Here is a 19,837-nt window from a genome sequence, read left to right as displayed (position 1 = left end):
AATATTGATTGACATGCATATAAAATTATTATGTAAGTGTTTAATAATATTTAAACTATAATATATTTATGAAACTATTTCTCTCTCACACCCATATATATATATATAACATGTCATGTCATCTGATTAAAATATATTTAAATTTTTTTAAAAACAATTATTATAAAATTAACAAATTTATCATACAAGAAAATCCATAATTAAATAACTATACATACAAACTTACATCATCCAACATTTCAGAATTTTTTAAATTAATAATTTTGTCTGACCATGCTTTTTAAAACATATTAATCTCTAAAAAATATTAACATTTAAATCCTTTAGAAAATGTGAAGAATAGTTTAAAGAAGAAAATTGATTTGTTATTAATTTATAATAATTAAAAGGTAAAAAGGGAAATGAAGGGAGAGTTGGAATGAGCAAGTGGTGTGATTGATTGTGTCGCAGTGAACAAAGAAACATTAAAAAGAGGATTTTTGTTCCCACAAAAAAAAAAACACAAAATTATTTGTCATCACTGCTTCGACCGAACCAAGACGGCGCGTTCTGCCCTCTCCGCCCTGACTCTCTCCGAGACCAACCATTGCATCTTTCTCTTTCTTTCTTTCTTTCTCTCTCTTCGCTTTCTCTCTCTTCGTTCCGTTGCAAGCGAGGAAACTAAATTATAACCCAATCCCCTATTGACAAAACAAAACCCCAGTTGGGATCGATCCGTTTTCTCCCTTTTCTGAATAATTTTCCCCTTTTGATTTATTTCCCTTTTGCCCCAATCGGATTCAATTCCAAAGAGAAGGGAAAAGGAAGCAATCGATGGATCTCGGGGTGGATGTGATTGTGGGACGGTTGTGGAGGTTGGGCCCGTGATGGGATTGAAATCCGTTGGATTGGAGGGTAGCAAGCAGTTGCGCAGTGGAGAGAGGGGAATGAGAAGAAGGGAAGAGCTATAATGGAAGTGGAATTGGGGAAACTGAATCTTTCTCTGACTTGAATTTCGGTCCTCTATTTCTCTTTTTCTGTTAACTTTCTGTGTGGGTCATGGATGGGGTCGCACGTGCGGACAAGGCTCCGTCCACGGACTTGGCCTCGGAGTGGCGTCCCCGCGGCTCTGCGTTCGTGCCTTGTGTGCCTAAGCCTCAAGAAGGAGCTTCTGCTGCTGCTGTTGAGAAGCCGCAACCGTTTCGCCTGGTTGTGAGAAAGCCCGTGAGTTTTTTATTTCTTTATTTTTTTGTGCGGAAGCAAGTGTGGGATTGAACTTGTCTTTTTGTGTTTTTGTGATCATGTGCAGTGAGAGTTTTTGACTGTAAAATAGTATGGGGTGTTGGGATTTAGGGATGCTGGAGGCGGATACTTTGAAAATAGTCAAGTGAAACAAAACCTTGATTACACACTTTAGTTGTGGTTAGTCCACATTGCGGGTATGTTAAGTATGATTTCTGGGTATGGTGGACTTTGTGCATTATAGAGATATACTCTTGTTTTGTTTTGTCTAGATTGTCATCCTCTTAGTATTCACCATTATTGACCGCAAGAACAGTTGAAAACATGAAAAGGAAGAAGCGGGTTAAGATTATAACTCATGTAGTGAATTGAATAATGGCATACCATGCTGTCCTTTTTTACTGGATCCAGATCCTGTGCTCTAGTGCTCATGTCACTTAAAGAAAAACATAGAGGTTCCTAGTTCCTTAAGCAACAATTTTGATCGTGTTGAAATTATATTTTTCTTGGAATTATCACATTTTTTTTGTAAATGATAGGAAATTCCTGAGTGAGAGTAGCAATTTGATCTTGTTGATTATATTCACTTGTCTTCAGTTTTGGATTAAAGATTTTGATCCATTGACTCATTTGGAGTGTTTTTATTCAAATTCCTTTCCAATTGATGATTTTTGTTGAAATGAGCTACTGATATACGTTCCAGGTCTGTGGTCACTTTTTGTCTAATATGCATGTTATGTATGTTGCATGTTCAGAATCTGATCCTCATCTGTTCCTACCTCCTTTTGCTACTGATTCTTCGTTGAATAACCCTGTTTGGTTGATGCTTATTGTGCCATATATCCTTGGAATAATATTTATTGACTATCTTTAGTGGTTTGCTGTATGGAGGCTAAATCTTTATGCATTGGGTTAAGGCTTTAAGCATAGAAAATGTGCATTACAAAGTAGAACTTATTCTACTATTGGTAGTGCATTTGGTTGGAGCCTATAATTCCATTTAGCTTGGAAGTTGATTTCTGATAAGATCAAGTGATTGGGTTCTATTTAATGTAAGACATGGCCTTCTTTTTCTCTCAAGAGGAGAAAAAAATGACTTAGCTAAATGTATGTGTTATAATGTACACAGCTAATGTATTATTATGTAGTGTGGGTAATAATTATGGAGAAAAAAATGGCCTAGTTAGCATTACTACGTAAATCCTAGAATTTCCTAATTACCACAGTTAAGGATATCTACAATATCAAACACTGCCCCTCATGTTGGGTCATAAAAATCACGTGCACCAAGTTTGTTTCAAATATAACCAATTTGAGGATTCCTTAAAGATGTGGTGAAGACATTTGCAAATTGATCGTTAGAATTAATAAAACTAGTAGTAATAATGTCACCCAACAAGATATTCTCCATGATAAAGAGGTAATGTACCTCAATGTGATTGATTTGATGCATTGTGCAAGGCAACTTGATAATCACCAAGGAGTGTCATCTAAGCAACAACTTCAAACTTCATTCTCTGAGCAACTGATTAAGCCAAATGAGTTTACAAGTCATTGAAGCCTTGGCTCAATACTTCGCTTCTGCACTGGACCTGCTTTTCAATTTTCTAGGAAACTAAGTTACCACCAATAATAAGCAATACTTGGAGTTGAATCTCTTATAAGTGGGAGAATCTGTCCAATTTGTATCCAAATATCCCACAATGTGAGTATGATCTTTGTCTTCATCAAAAAGACCTTTTCCTTGAGCTCATTTGATGTATTTCTGAATATGAATGACAACATCTTGGTGTCCTTCATGATGAGAATTAAGAAATTGAATCACTATACCATTTGCAAAGGAAGTATCTAGTTGGGTGCAATGAGACATCTCAGCTTGCCAACCAATCTTTTTACCCTTTTGGATCTAAAAGGGGACCCTAATTTGGTAGAAGTTTGGAATTTAGATTTATAGGTGTGTCAACAAGCTTAGCATGACAAAGTTTGTTTCCTTGAAAATATCCATTGCATATTTCCTTTGCGAAATGACAATACCACTCATCGCTTGTGCTAGCTTTGTCCCCAAGAAGTAATGAAGTCTATGAAGATCTTGTGTTTGAAAATGGTGGCACATTTGTTGCTATAATTGGGTGATGTCATGTAGATCATTACTTGTTGTAATAACAAAGTTTTTAACATAAACAACCAAGTTGACACATCCTGTACTAGAATGGTTATTGAATACTTTTAGACAATGCATTTGGACCTAATCCAACCCCTTAAAACCTAGCCTGTGAGGTGAGGGTTGTCCCACTCTTATATATTCTCGATTTTCAAAAACAAACACGGTGATGGGTTGCAAACCAACTATAATTCCTATAGATCTTTGTAGAAAACTTCGAAGTGAAGACATAGAATATCCAATAGAAACAACATGGTACCAAACATTAGTGGGATAATTGATTTATTTACCTCAAACCTAGCTAGCCAAAGCCTTTGTGGTAAATTTCGTTAGCCAATTCATGAGCACATAAAGAACAAGTTAAGGCAATTTTCAGGATTTTGAGGTATTTAAAAATTGCTCTGGGCTGAGGACTATTTCTTAGGAAAACTGAGCAGAAAGGCATGGAAGTGCTTACAATGTGGATTGGGTTGGATCTATTATTGACAGGAAGTTAACATCTACCTACTGTACTTGGAGCAGTAAAAATAATGTTGTCTAGTAGTATATAGGATAAAATATAGGGCCATGACAAAAGGAGATTGTGAAATTCTATGATTTAAAAGAATTCTTGAAGATTTACATAATAGAATTATAATTTTCTTATACAACTTACATTACAACTTCCTCTGGCTCTCTCCATGAAGTTCTACTGTGTAACAGCACAAATGTAATTATTATTTTCTATAATCCAGTTCTATGACTGGATGAAGCATGTAGAAATTAGTAGACATTTTCTAAAGTGAATGTGGATGGGGACCTCATTCGTATGCCATTTATTTTGACATCACGGCAAGTGACATTCTTATTAAAGGATTGTTGAAACCCAAATTGTGACTTCTTCCTATAGTTATAAAGATCATAATTAAATAAGTAAATAAATTAAAATATAAAACAAGAATAAATTCTCAGAGATCATCTAAGATACTCTAAAATATTCCAATATATTATCTTCATATATTTGTCATTTGTAACACTCTCCTCAAGTTGAAGATTACTAAGATTTAGCTTGTTAAAAGAAAATATTTTACTTCCATGCAAGCAAAAATAAAAGTAAAAACGTAAAAATTGAAGTACACTAAAGATAATAGTTGGAATAGCAACTCAGTGATGCTGGAGAGAAAAATAGCTTAGCTAGATAATTGGGAATGGTCATCAACTCCAGAGAAAATTCATGACAAGCAAAGCAGGTTCGTCCTTCTCAAAATCACATTTGAATGATTTAAACTGATGTTATTGGAGGCCCACAAATTTTTTAACTTGAAACTAAGTTTGTTGATGACTTTCGGGATAGAGATGAGGTCAGTGCATATAGGGCGAAGACGATGATAGATTAGTGCATTAAGGATATCAATGAGGCTAGTGTGTCTGGGGAATAGTTAGGGCCAATGCATCTGGGGCAAAGATGGGGCTAGTGCATCTGGGACAAAGACAAAGTGCATTTGGGACAAAGACAGGTCTAGTGCATATGGGAGAAGACAGTGCTAGTGCATATGGGAGAAAGACAGGGCTAGTGCATATGGGACAAAAACGGGCCGATGCATTTGGGACAAAGACAAGGCTAGTGTATTTAACATAGGATTTGTCAATGGAAAAGCCGGTGACGATGAATAACTACGAATCAGAGTTGAATGAGGCTTAAATTCCACTTTCTTAGACTCTTGATACCAGGCTAATGGTTAGAGATAATTATGAAGAAGAAAATATCAGATATTATTGCGTAATGATCAAAGTGTTACACTGAGGTATTTATAGGTACAGTTATTATAGGGACAGCTAGGTAAATGCCTATAGTACAGCTGTGTAACAGACTTAACCATTTGCAAATAACTAACTAGCCAATAAACAATTGAGTAACTGCTCTTATATCACGCTTCTCCCTTAGAGATGTATCTATCTTTTGTTTTTCTCGGAATTGTTGTCTTGTCCAGTTCTAATTACATATATGGCAGTAGCATAATGTTGATATAAGATGGAAATTTTATACATTATTTTTATTGTCGTTTATATCTGGCTGTTTGGAGCTTATGATACCTAAATATTGAACTGATGCTCACCTTCAAATTTACAGTTGGTGGCTAGATTGACCAAGGAAATAGTTCAAACATACCAAATATGCAATCCACAGTTTAAATATTCTGAAGATCTAAATCCAAAAAGATTTTTGACCAGCCCGTCAGTTGGAGTGCTTAATGATGGCTATGATAATGTAAACTCAGATCTTATCTTGACAGTGAATTTAGTCCTGAACCATTTAGAGAAAAATAAAAGGTTTGTAACACATATCCTTTGTTTTTATGTTGTCATTATATATATTTCTTTGTAAATACCAAAGCTAAATGTTGATTTTTGGTTGATACCACCTTACTCTTCTGGCAACCTTGGGATGTCTTTATAAACTTTGTATTTTGATTGGTACAGATATATTGTCAAAGATCTCCTTGGCCATGGGACATTTGGACAAGTGGCTAAAGTCTGGGATTCAGATACCAACAGTTTTGTTGCCGTGAAAATCATTAAAAACCAACCTGCATACTATCAACAAGCATTGGTTGAAGTAACTATCTTAACAACGGTAAACTCCTGTTGTGACTTGATATTATCAAGATGCTTGTTATTTTTTGTTAGTCCGTGAGAAATTACTCATGTATGCTCTTTTTTTTTTTCCTGCAGTTAAATAAGAAGTATGATCCTGAGGATAAGCATCACATTGTTCGTATATATGATTATTTTGTATATCAACGGCATTTGTGCATTTGCTTTGAATTGTTGGACACAAACTTGTAAGTTCCAGGCATTTTTTTTTTCCTTTTAGAATTTATAATCATTGGAATGAGAAATGGATTTAAAGCCTGAATGGTGTTCACATTCTACTTAATAATGCATATTTGATTGGTTTTGCATTGCTATCCTAGATTTTTTTTTTTTTTTTCTCTCGTGTATTTTAGTGTTGACATTGTGTAGTATACAGGTATGAGCTTATCAAGATGAATCATTTTAGGGGATTATCCCTTGGTATTGTTCAGCTATTCTCTAAGCAGGTACTACAATTCGTTGTATGACCTTTCAACTTGGTCCTTTTTCCAGTTTCGAATTTTCATAATTAATTTTCTGAAATTTTTGTTATAAGATTTTATGCGGACTTGCTCTGCTAAAAGAGGCTGGAATTATTCATTGTGATCTGAAGCCAGAAAACATACTTTTATGTACGAGGTTGGTTTCTTGCATAAAGGTGCTCATAAACAACTGTATGCTGCAGCTACTTTGTTAAGGATTTAACACCTATAAAACGAAGGATTCATTTTAGCGAGTAAAATGAAGAGTTATAACTATTATTAAAAAAACACCAGTTGTGTTTTAAATATGTACATAATATATTATATACATGAGCATGCATTTAATCACAATCTCAGGGTTACTTTTGTAGTCAATGGTTATAACTCTTCACTTTACTCTCTAAGGCGAGTCTGTCAGTTCATAGGAATAAATCCTTTCCTTAGATTTTCTGTGTATGCTGCAGCTATTTTATTGTGATATTTTATGTATTTATGTTTCATATGTAGCACTGTGAAGCCAGCAGAAATAAAAATTATTGACTTTGGATCAGCATGCATGGAAAACCGCACTGTTTACTCTTATATTCAGGTTTATATTTACTGTAGAATGTAGGATTTTATAATCACTATTGTAATTATAATTGTCCTGGTACCTACCCTTATCATCTGTTGTTATTGCAGAGTCGATACTATAGATCACCTGAGGTTCTTCTTGGATATCAGTATCCTAACTTATGGAATCAGTAACTGATGCCTTTTCTTTTCAAGATTTTTCACTTTTGGGGTTTCTTTTCATTGTTTTATTGATTTACCTTTCTGTTACTTCACCATCTTTCTACATTCTAATACTTGAGGAAATAGCTTGGTATTCTTAATTACTTTTAATGTAAAAATGTGCTGCAGCAGGTGGAGCTATAGTTGAGTTGCCTTATGGCTTTAGACAAGGAATTAAAGTTTTTGAAAAAGTTTATGGCTTCTACATTTACTTGTTACTGGTTTATGTTACTTGCATGGCTTAGTTGGGGAAAATCATTTAAGAAATTTTTAAATTATAGATAAAATGGAACTATTATCCATCAATCTGTGCCATATTTTCCTTTCATTTTTTGGGATGTGGGGGCAATGAATGATTCCATGATGTGTTGTCTTTAGTACGTTTTAACATTTCAATCTTGTTAAAATCTTATGACATGTTTGTTATACTAACATTTGAATGTGGTTTTCGTTATCCTCATGCTTTCAAATATACTTACGGACACTTAAGATCTTTGGGATGTCTCACATTTTATTGTATACTCTATAGAAATGCTGTTTTCTTTTTTATTTCTCAGGTTGTTTTGTTGTACTTCTAGCTTCTTTTTGGTCCTTAACTCTTATCAGATACACAACAGCTATTGATATGTGGTCCTTTGGGTGCATAGTGGCGGAATTGTTTCTTGGATTACCATTATTCCCTGGGGCTTCAGAATTTGATCTTTTGAAACGGATGATTGAAATTCTTGGGTATGGCATTTTCTCTCAAGGAAACATTTTAATTACATAGCTATACAATTTGTATGTCAATGGTTTCCCTGCAATGATATATGCTGTGATGCACTGATACATCCATCTGGCCAGCGTATCTGTTATGAGGACATATCTGACATGGATACGTTCAGATACGTATTTTAAACGTATCTGCAGGTTGTCAACAATTAAAATTAAAAAAATGTTAATATACGTAGAAAGAAAGAGTTCTTAGAAGTTGGTTTAGTACTGTTACTTATTGGTGTACAACGAATAATCCTGTTTTAGGAATGGGCATTGTCCTTTGGGTTAAACCGTGATCCAATAGAAGACTTTATTACCCTTGCTGAATTAGACAACACGTCCCAAGATCCTGTACTACCCCTTTTTCCTAAAATAGCCTCAGAAATAACAATCACAACTTTTTCTTGTAGTCATTTTTTTTTAATTTTTGGTCTTATATTTAACTATCATCATTTTTATTTTTATGTTATTCCAAACATTAAACATATATAAAATATATAATTATTGTGATTTATTCCATGAAATCATTTTCAAGATTTGATATTTGAGTACCACAGTTAAAAACACAAGCAATGTGACAATAATTGTGGATAGAAACAAATCTCACTCACTTTATATATACATCTTGATAATATTTAATAATGATTTTCAATTTTAATATGGTTCTTAAAAAGTTATAATAATATTTATTTTATTTTGTGAATTATATATATGCATATAGATTGCATATTTTAAATGTATTGTATCCTACAATTTTAGAGGTGAGACCATTTCGTATCGGATACGTGTTGTATCTGATACTCGAATCATATCTGTGCATCATAGGATATATGTAAGCAAAATGGTTGGACATTTTCAAAGGGGAGTGGAGGGGGCACTTTTACGGGTGAAATGCATTTATAAGAGTTGATTAAAAAACCTATGATTGAGCTTTTAATAACTTCATATTTTGTTACCATTTATCCTCCAACTAGGGTATCTCTTTCTTCCTCTAAATCGTGACATCTAATCTGTTTAACAAAGAAACACATGTAAAACATCAATTAGCTAAACACCAGCCTGACTGAATGAATAACCATTGCTTTAAATGTTGACTTGAGATGAAGTTCACTTCAATGTTATACCATTCTGTTACAAAGACGCTAGAAAACAACAAAGACATAGCACTGCCAGAGGAGAAACTGGTGCAGGTCATTAGGATAGACCCAATTCTTAATAAATAATTTTTTTTGAAAAACTTATTCTGAAGAAAATTTGATGGATTCCAATGCATAATAGGATTTGTTAAAATATGAGAAAAAACAAAGACATTGTGCTGTATTTTAATACACAACAATTGTGGGTGTATATAGGCATATTACATTAATTGTACCTAAATATAGGATATAAATGATATGCACCTAGCTTGATACCAATCTAACCAATTCTTGGACCCCTCAAAGATTTAGTGAAGACAGCTATCAACTAATCACCAGAGTTGACAAAGCTTGTAGTAATGTTGCCAGAGTCATGTTTGATAGCTAGCCTCCAAATGTTTGGTCCTCTCATAGAAGATTGAATTAGATGCAATATACAAAACCACTTGGTTATCACGAATCAGCTTCATTTTGTAGATTGTACAAATTTGTGTTCTCTAAGAAGCCATTTCAACTAGGTGTTCACAAGTTACTGAATCCATGACCTCGTATTCCATTTAAATATTTGATTTTGCTACAACATTTGCTTCTCTTATCCAAGGTATAAAGTTGTCTTGTTATAAATATTGAAATAAGGAACTTATCCTATATAATCAATAATATCTAGATTATATATATATATATATATATATATATATATGTCAAATCTCCTTTATTTATTGTATTGATTCCTTTTTCTCAATATAAATAAAGCACTTGTGTTGTTTCAGAAAAATGTTTCTCTCTTTCCTAGAGTTTAGCATGCTATCTAAGTTTTTTTTCAAAACTGTGTTGGCTGAGTAGAAGTCTTTTAACATCGATAGATTCTTTTGTCTCTCTCTTCTGAACAAATGAAGAATAGCTTTTAGATTTTTTAATATGAAATTATATTAGATTTAGTTTTTTTCTGCACATTAGTTGGTTTATTTTGTTTTCTTTCACTATTTTGATTAACATTATAGATGTTGCAAATATATTGTAGAGGACAACCACCTGATTATGTACTAAGGGATGCCAAAAACTCAAGTAAATTCTTTAAGTGCATTGGGAGTCTCCAGAACATAGAGAGCAGTGAGAGTTCCAAAAATGGAAGAAGTGTTTATCAAGCATTGACAGTGGAAGAATACGAAACTGTAAGTCTTATATGTTACTGTTTTTTGCTTTTGGGTCTTCGTCCAAAATGAACAATATGGCATCTCTTCAGTATTTTTTTCTCTTTTTGTTTTTTTTTTTAATATTACATGACTATCAACCATTCTGGTTCCTGTTCAGAGAGAATTGAAGAAGCCATCAATTGGAAAAGAGTATTTTAATCATATGAATCTAGAGGCAATTGTTGCCAACTATCCTTACAGAAAAAACCTACCTAAAGAAGATATTGTCAAAGGTTAGCTTCCCAAGAAGGCCTTAACTTGATTTCTTTTCTACGCTCTCTGTGCTTGTTTTATTTCTCTTATTCAGCTCAATTGAACTAATGAATGCTGTATATACTCAACTTGTAATAGAAAGTCAAATACGACTGGCTCTTATTGATTTTTTGAAAGGGCTTGTTGAATTGGATCCTTTAAAGCGCTGGTCACCTGTTCAGGTAATAATTGAATGTTTTATTTTCCACATTGACCCATCTTTCAAACTATAGTTGTCTCTAGTTAATGCAAAATTTAAAATGGTAGTTTGATTTCTTTCAGGCTTCAAAACACCCTTTTGTAACTGGGGAACCTTTTACACATCCTTTTAAGCCTCCCCCTGAGACTCCTCAAATGGTAAGTAAATCTCCATTTTAAGCATCTATATTATTATGTTTAGGTTAAATGTTTATTAGTACTGACTGTTCTTTAATTATTCCTTGAATGCTTCGCTACTTGAGCAAAAATAATATTTGGGTACCGTGTTTTAGATGTTTAACTAATGAATTATAGATAGTGCAATATGCCTTGGAATTGCGTTTGAGAGCTAACAATTCTTGTTGTGATATATGCAGTTTGAAAATTAAAATTGTGAAGTAAGGATTCATGTAGATCTTAGTGAGCTCCCATTGTCCATCTTTATTTCTTCCAGCAAACTGTGTTTCCTTTTTTATTATTTTGAACTAGCTAAAAACATTGAAATATCTTGAAATGCACTATTTTAGTCAAATTTCCAAATTTATCAGGGCAGAACGGGCTTCCTTTGGCTGGGATAAGTGGGACAGCCACAGGTAGAGTGATGTTAAAGAAGAGTTTGTTGCTTTAGAGTGAGAAGAGCATTTTGCTGTTTTTGCTCTGATTCTGCAATTTTTATTTCACTGCTTCCCTGATTATCTTTTCTGTCCCCACTATATCCTTCTTTAGTGGAATATGATATATTACAAGGAGTACAATATAAGCTATCTTTGCTTTGAATCAAACAAGCCGTCTCTTTTCACGGACCCTACAACTGGCAGCTTTGCTGCTTCCTGTATTCTCCAGTTTCACGAAAGTCCCTACACCATCCTCGAATTCAAAAATTAAAAGCTTCACAGATAGTTCTAAGATTTTTCCATTTGGGGAATATGCCAGAGCTGGACCTGTTCTTGTTTATGTTGACTTGGGTCTATGTATTATATATAAAAATCCCATTTATTTTATAGAATGACAATAGTGGAATCGTATCTCTATCATTATTGGGAAAAATTGAAGTCTCATGTTGAATAGAGATAAACTCTGAAAAGATTATATAAGTGAGTCTTAGAGAAAACAAACAGGAATAACAAACTGAACTTTTATTATTTCATCAGTCATAATAAGAGGAGTACAAACTTGCTTGAAGACCAAAGTATTCATAAATACTTTGCAAAATTCATTCATTTAGTTCTGTTCTCATGTTATTTATTGCTATATTCCCATCATTTAATTGGTCTATTTTATTTGGATGTTGCTGTTGTATCTTGTTGTTAGTTATTTGATCAGATCATTACATTAATTCCAAAGTCTTCATTTAAAGTTCATCTTATTTATGGCTACTTTACAGCCCGTAGTTCAAAATATCAAGGTGGATAATCATCCAGGAGGAGGACACTGGTTTGCTGCCGGTCTATCACCTAATGTGAGCATGCTACTACACTAAATATTGCTGTCTTTATGTTCTCAAGTATAATTGGATACATATAAGATAATTGTTTTAACTGTTGACAGGGGGATGTACTTTTATTTTAAATTTAAATATCAAATAAGAGTCTCAAAGATTTAGGTTGTTAAGATCCAAAGTAGATTATTCTGATTTAATTTTATTTTCCTTTGTTGGAAAAAATTTAGTTAGTTGATTTTCCTCCTATCTTTGTTTTTATTTTGTAAACAGGAGTGGTTAGGATTTCACTTCGCCAGCACTATCTATATAATTCTCATTATGTTCAATGTTAAAAAACATAGACAAGTTTCCTCTCCTAAAATTACATTAACTTGTGAAAGACAAGAAAACATGGTAAAAGGATTTCAGAGAGAAAATAAAGTCTGTGGATTTGTATACTTTAACTAATGATTGTACAATTAATAAATAAAAATGGAGCAGCTTCATAGAAAAGTTTATTAGTGCACACCATTAATATGATCGTGGAGTTGTGATAAAGATAAACCATAATCTAGTGGGCATGTTGATGTGCTTCATGAGTTAGGTAGGAATACTTGTAGCTAGATGGTGTTTGTGGGTCAGTATTCATTGGCATGATCCACATGTATACTCACTGTTGAGATTCAAGTTAAAATCAAATTATGGAGTAGAAGGAAAATGGGAGAGGAAGCTCCTCCCAATAGGTCGGCTAGCAAAAGGTGGTATCTCTAACACACATCCTTACTTTGAGAAGTTAACATCTTAAATGTAGGAAGTGTGCAAAACTAGACATCCGTGTGGTCCAACAACAGCTTAATGACGGCTGGTTTGATAAGGTGGCAAGAATTGCTAAAATAGACCCTAATTTGAGTTTGGGCCTAATATCTTTTTTTAGACATTGAGTAAAATAATTTTATATTCCCGAATTGTATATTGTAAATTAACAGCACAAAACATTCACATCATTTATCCAACCAACTCACATACTAACAGTAGCAACTCCTTTTTGTGTAAATAAAGTAAAAACATGAAGTAAAAGACATGATTTGATCTTAGTAATTAGGGATGTACTGCTGATAATTAGGGATATTCTCCATTATTAGCCATTATTATACCTTAAATGATTATAAATAGAGGATTTACCTGTGTGATTAAACACACAATTACAACCAGTCCTTTCAACACTGATAAACTGAAAAAAAAAAGGATAATTTTCCGTTGAAGACTTTTGCTATTTCTAAGTAGGCCCCAAGGCTCCAAAGTGAGATTAGTGGAAACAATGGCAACATTATACTTCTCAGTGAAGTAGGCGGCCTTACATATACGTTTTCTTGAGTGAATATTCAAACCCAAAAGTATTTCCCTAATAATCTCCAATTCCTAATACCTAACTCATCTTTCTGAGCAATGCCCATCCTTCAATTTTGAAATTTGTAAATTGAATCCTATCCTTTTTGCCATTCTGATAAAAGCTCCTCTTTAATTTTTCTAATTGAGTTATCACAAAATGTGGAATATAGCTTTTGATATAATTCTGAAATAATTATATCCAATTCTAGATGACTATATTTTGTTCCCACAGGTTCAGGGCAAAAGCCGAGCTTCACTCTATAGCAGTCCACATTTTCAGATGGTTCAACATCAGCCTGCTAATAGTTATGGGAGTGTAGGAAGCCATGGGAGCTATAATGACAGTATTGGGCTTGGAAGCAGCTATGGAAGTTATGGAGAAAGCAGTAACATGTTTGCTTACTATTCACCTATTGCTCCATCTGGTATGAACATGCACAATCAGGGCAGTATGTCAATGCTTGGGAATAGTCCTGATGCTAGGAGAAGAGTTAAATACCAACCTGGGAATGGGTTGGGCATAAGTCCATCAGCTGGAAATTTTGCTCCCCTGCCCCTTGGTGCCAGCCCATCTCAATTTACTCCACCAAGTTCCTATAGTCAGGTTTCAGTTGTTTCTCCAGGACACTTTGGACCAACATCTCCTGCAAGAGGAACTTCTCACGGATCACCTTTAGGCAAGACAGCTGCAATTAGCCAGTTTAATAGAAGAAAAAACTGGGGACATTCTGGAAGTCCTCAAACTCAAGAAACAACATTTTCTTCAAATTGGCAAAGTCAATATCCTGACAGCACAAGCCATACTGAGGGAACATCACAACCTCTTGGCAGTTCGCCATCATATCTACAGTCAAATTGTATTCCTGGAAACCGGAAACCACGAGGAAGTGGAGGATTTTCTGCTAATCCGAACATTTCATGTTTTAAGCCCGGTGCTAATTTGAACTCACAATCAACAGAATTGGGTCATGACAATGCAGAGACAGGCATTTCATTGCCCGATCCTGGCGACTGGGACCCTAATTACAGGTACCCTATTGACTCCCAAACAGTTAATTGTCATTAATTATTTTCTTAATTAAAATTGATATCTTGGATTCTTCTTGTGTATCTCATGCAACATTAATTTTTCTACATATGACTATCATGCCTACGAGTTGAATATTTTTTTTATAACATGCAAAAGATTAATGGGTTAAGGGTCAACATGGAGCATTTAACAAAGGGGGTATATGGGAATGGAGACAGAATAAAGAGGAATCTGGATTAGGGGAGGGGGCAAGAAAAACTCAACTACAACGTCACAACCTTTCACCATGATTGATGTTGAAAATCAGGATAGAATATTTACATTTAGTGAATAGATGTTTATAGGCAACTAAATCTCTTAGTTAGTGGATACAAATTATCCTCTAATTATTTGTAATAATACAAGCCTATATATATCTATATTTGTTGTGTCTTTTGACACAGTTTCCGGCCTATTATTTCTCTAGTTATGTGATCTCTTTTGTGTCATTGAACATGGCATCCAAAGCACCATAAATTTGACTCCTAAACTTGTGAAAAGTTCACTCAAAATACCTATAATATACTGAAATATATTCCCAATCCTAAAAATTATGTTGTAAACATTGTGAAGGAGATGTTTGAAGTCTACATCAAACAAGACATGTTCAGTTTAGACGAAAATTGAAGCCTTGAACTAGTGTCAAAGATGTGTTGCAGATTTACAAACATCGATATCCTATGTCCACCTACGTTGTCTAGGTTCAAGCTACCCTTTAGGACTTCAATTAGCCCTTATCCCCACCGCTACAAATCTTGTAGAGGTCAAGAAGGAATTTGAAAATCATAATACCTTTTTTATGACCTTTGCCCTTTGTGCCTTGCCCCAGAGTACTCTACTACTTGACCAGATCTTAGGGTCTCCTTGGTCCCCCTATTATGGCTACAACTTTGTTTGCCCTTCTTTTAATTTATCCAAACTATTCAGCCAGTTTTCCTTTTCTTAGTGGTACCTTTGTTTTAGCCTACCAGAACAACAATTTGAGGTGCCCTTGATATGGACAATACATATCAAAGAACTACCATCAGCTGAGTCATACAATTGATTGGTGTTGGAAACTGCATGGAAGGCCTCCTTGCCTTGCTAGTGTGGCTTATGCCCCTCCAGCTATTCTACCCCTGACTGTCAATCAACACTAAGCCACCCATAGGCAGTAAGAGGCCACTCTCTAAAGGCTTGACATGATCATGTAGGGATGGTGTGGATAAGATCCATCAGCGAAGGTGAAGAGTTGTTGGTGATGGTACACTGGCAAAGAATTAATTGGAACTGCTCAACCAGAGAAAGTATATTGGGTTGGGGAATGATCTACTTTGCCCAAGTAAGAAGAGTTAGGACGGTAGGGGGATTACCATGCAGTATTGGATACTAGCATACTTTGCTCCCACTTATATATTATAATTTGGCCTTATCTCTAATTGACGTGGGATCTTCAACAAAGATTCCACATCAACTATATATGACCAAATTATAGTATATAAATTGATGAAAACCTCACCTTTCAAGTTGGTTTTGCGAGGTTGAATTAGATTTAGAGTCCACTTTATAAGATAGTATTAGAACCTATCTTAGTGAAGTTTGTTGGGCTTATGTCCATGCTTGAGATGTCTAGTTTTCGATATGAGATGAGTGTGTTTAGATCCAATATCTGTTAGAAATATGATCAAATTATAGTTTATAAGTGGATGCAAATTTCACCTTACATGCTGATTTTGTAAGACTAAGTTAGACTTAAAGTCCATTTTCTAAGAGGCTCGTACTTGGGGATTTAGTCTACCTTGAGATTTAACCTTACAGCCTTACCATTAAGAAAATAAGTCATTGAAAACCTCACTTCTGGTTTTTTTGAGATCCTTGAAAAGGATTGGCCAGGTTACTTTTAAATTCAACTTACATCTCCAAGTTCCGTAATTCATGTCTCTCTGCTCCAGCTGAGAGTCAGCCATTACCTGTTATTCTATCATAAGAATGGGTGGTCGTACAAGGTTTATCTTGCAAAGGAATACATGATCACTTCAGAGGGTCTAAATATAGTCCTCATTAAAAGGCAGGATCATCCAAATTTTTGAAAACTCTTAGGAATATGGGACTGCAGGAAGGTTTGCAACATTTTACCTTGAGGAATTATTTTTATGAATGCTGCTATTAGGCAGATATCGCAAAGTAATGCAGAGTATCAAGGTCTCTTAGGGGGGGTATAACTTTCAAATACCCTTTCTGGACTTTTCTGTTTAAATTCCTTATTTTTTCCATCTTATTCCACCACAATGTACCTACAAACTGATATCAGTATCCACAGAAGATTAATATAGAATTCCTGTCATACTGGTGCTTTTATCTCCTTTCTATCACTTAGGCATAATTTTGGCCTTTGTAGGAGCTTAGATTACTAATATACTTTTTGTTGTTGTAAAATAATAATTTTGGACTGAAAGAAGAGAAAGTATATTATGAAAGATCAAACAAGGGTGTAGTTTTGTAATAACATTGTGGAGACATTATTATAATTGAATATTTCATCTAAGTTTGACAGAATAAATTAGAATGTTATCCATGTGAGCAACATTTATTAGTGTTTCCTAACCCAAATAAATTGACCTAATGTGTAATTACTAATTAGTGTTGTTTCTTATTTTTTTATTTTAAATATGGATATTAAAATTAGCTGGCTTGAATTCGAGATCTGTACTTTAGAAAAACAAAATACTAACGAAATATATAAAACAAAAGATATCATAATAAGGTGGCTTGAATCTGAGATATGTACTTCACAAAAACAAAATGCTAACAAAATATATAAAACAAAAGGTTGAAAAGGGAAACAAAACTGATACACTGGTGAAAAGATAGTTGTGGTTTCCTAGATGGAATTACACCAAACTTAAATCTGTCTGAAGAAATTCAGGTGATTTTGGCCGCTGATAGTCATGAAGCAGACTTAGTTATGGGATTCAATCTTCTAGTAGTCATTCCCTGAAGTTAATTAGTAACAGGGCATTTGATGATAATTGATGATATTTATGTTCTCATCATTAAATTTAATTTAATTCCAGTGATGAATTACTTCTTCAAGAGGATGGTTCAGATGAAAGCTGTTTGGCAAATGAGTTTGGCAGAAGTATGAATCTTGGATCTACTGAAACATGGGCTGGATTTGGAAGGTTCAACCATGAGTCCAGCTCAAACACTCCAATAATCATGCAAAGGTGGTTTGTTTGCTGTTAATTTGTTATCATTTTGCTTTACTTTTTCCATGGTTGAAGTGCTTTTATATTCGTGCTTTCCTTAGGTGGGTTGATTTATTTTCTCATCCGATTAAGATTGGCAGATGTAACTCCATATGACATGCTTTTAAAATAGGGGGAAACTATTTCCCTTTATCAGCGTAACAAAGAATTTAAATGTGATTTTGAGCAAAAATTATGTTGGTAACTCTTGTGGCTGTAAAATTGTGGGAACATTATTGACAGTATTGCAATTTATGTACTTTTTCTTTGTTTAACTTAATGAGGAATTAAAATCCTTGGAATAATTTCCTTCCCTTATAATTTGAATATCGTTGTTTTACTATCATTGATCCTTTTTCACTGTCATTAACTTGTGCTTCAGACAAAATGGACCAAGTCAATCATTTACTAATGTCGAGATGGGTAGCCTTCCAACGCATGATCTTCAAGCAGCATATGCACCCTCTCTGTCTAAGCAGTTTCATCTCATGCCTCATATTTTGCATAATTCTCCAAGCCGTTTTGGACACCAATCTGTTCAGAGATATACACATGGTAGACCCCCCCAGGCTGCTGATTGGAATCAAATTAAAATTCAGGCTCCTTCTGGTTTCAGCAGTGTGGGTCCTCGTTCTCCTAGGGGTAACTCATTCACCAACAGTATGACATGGGGTATATAATCTTTGCCTAATTTTACTCTCTTTTCTCTGTTTATTGGGATTATTAATTTCTTCTAAAATTCTTTATCCAATAAACATTTTGTCAAAGCATTTCAAATTCTCTATAAATATAAATCAACTTCTAAATTTTTTTCATCCAAACATACTACTAAATGACATTACTCCGGGCACAAGGAATCACTCAAAATCTTTCATCCAAACATACTATTAAATGACAAACTTTATTACTTTTTTTTACTTGGTGAACATCAAATGATTATTGTGAGAATCAACAATGAATAAAAAGGTGAACGTAATGTTGTACTGTTATAAATAAAAGGAAACTCGTGGTAACATGGAAGCTAGCTGAGGATCTTCATCCACTTCCACTTCTGTTTTCTGGTTTTCATCAAAATTAAGTATTAATTTACAAAAAAGAAAAAGAAATCCATTATGATGTATATCAGTCTAACTTGGCTGGTATATACTGTAGGGCGCAGAATGGATCCTCCGGTATCAAGCATGCCTCCGACATCCCGCACAAGAAAAGATTATGCAAGGATAGACTAGAAGTCCGATTCAATGGTTCAGCTTGTTTTTAATTTTTTTATCCAGGAAGAGAGGGAGGGGAGTGGGTCATAACAAGGGTAGTCTGTGTAGAAGCTTGGGGAGAAAAGGGGAGGGGAGTGAAGTGAAGTGAAAAAAAAGGGAAAAAAAGAAAAAAAGGCCAGTACCCAATGGTTCGTTGGCAAACCCTTCTATGTTTGATCAGTTATTGTGCTTGCGCTTAAAATTAATTTGTGTTATAGTTTGCATGCCATTGGTCATTTGTTGGGGTATTGGTATTTGGTAATTCAAAGGTACCTTTATATGCGCTGATGTACCTTCTGGAAAGGTTGTGCTTAATGAAATCTGAGTTCGTCGCGTGTAAAAAAAGTTAATATTCAGCCTCATTTTATAGTGACTATTGCAGCTCTTTAATGCTTCTAAACTTCTCTCTTCTTCCTGATAGTTTCAAGTTTGAACTAGTTAGTAAATTCCGTTTCGTTTTTGTTGGTTGTCTTATAACTAGATTTGATTCGAATATGAAGTGTGGCAAAAGACAAGAATCAGTGATGTTTTATTTTAAAACCTTGGATGATTGACCTGGTAGGATACTGGGTCAGTGGGCCATTGATTCACTTATTTACTTGTGAGTTACTTGAATAGTATGAATATATAAATTTTTTGCAGCAGTAATATCAGAAGCTTGAATGGTGTAGCGAACAATATCAGTTTTATTATTTT

At 34.2% G+C, this 19,837-nt stretch overlaps 1 protein-coding gene across 1 annotated transcript; it reads left to right on the top strand.

Annotated features, from left to right (window-relative positions):
• The first annotated feature begins 400 nt into the window (after nucleotides 1–400).
• YAK1 (YAK1-like protein 1) lies at nucleotides 401–19,491 on the top strand. The gene is made up of 18 exons (XM_068609758.2): nucleotides 401–1,203; nucleotides 5,493–5,692; nucleotides 5,843–5,996; nucleotides 6,095–6,204; nucleotides 6,393–6,462; nucleotides 6,552–6,634; nucleotides 6,985–7,066; nucleotides 7,159–7,199; nucleotides 7,858–7,980; nucleotides 10,165–10,315; nucleotides 10,455–10,569; nucleotides 10,688–10,770; nucleotides 10,871–10,945; nucleotides 12,171–12,245; nucleotides 13,828–14,624; nucleotides 17,718–17,870; nucleotides 18,274–18,563; nucleotides 19,044–19,491. The coding sequence occupies exons 1-18, from the start codon at nucleotides 1,039–1,041 to the stop codon at nucleotides 19,118–19,120; spliced, it is 2,844 nt and encodes a 947-aa protein (XP_068465859.2). The 5' UTR covers nucleotides 401–1,038; the 3' UTR covers nucleotides 19,121–19,491.
• Nucleotides 19,492–19,837: the final 346 nt, after the last annotated feature.

Source organism: Phaseolus vulgaris, chromosome 3 (assembly GCF_051622355.1).
Source record: "Phaseolus vulgaris cultivar YP4 chromosome 3, ASM5162235v1, whole genome shotgun sequence".
Lineage (NCBI taxonomy): Eukaryota > Viridiplantae > Streptophyta > Magnoliopsida > Fabales > Fabaceae > Phaseolus > Phaseolus vulgaris.
The sequence above is the reverse complement of the archived record's forward strand: the minus strand, read 5'-3'. Positions and strand labels throughout refer to the sequence as shown.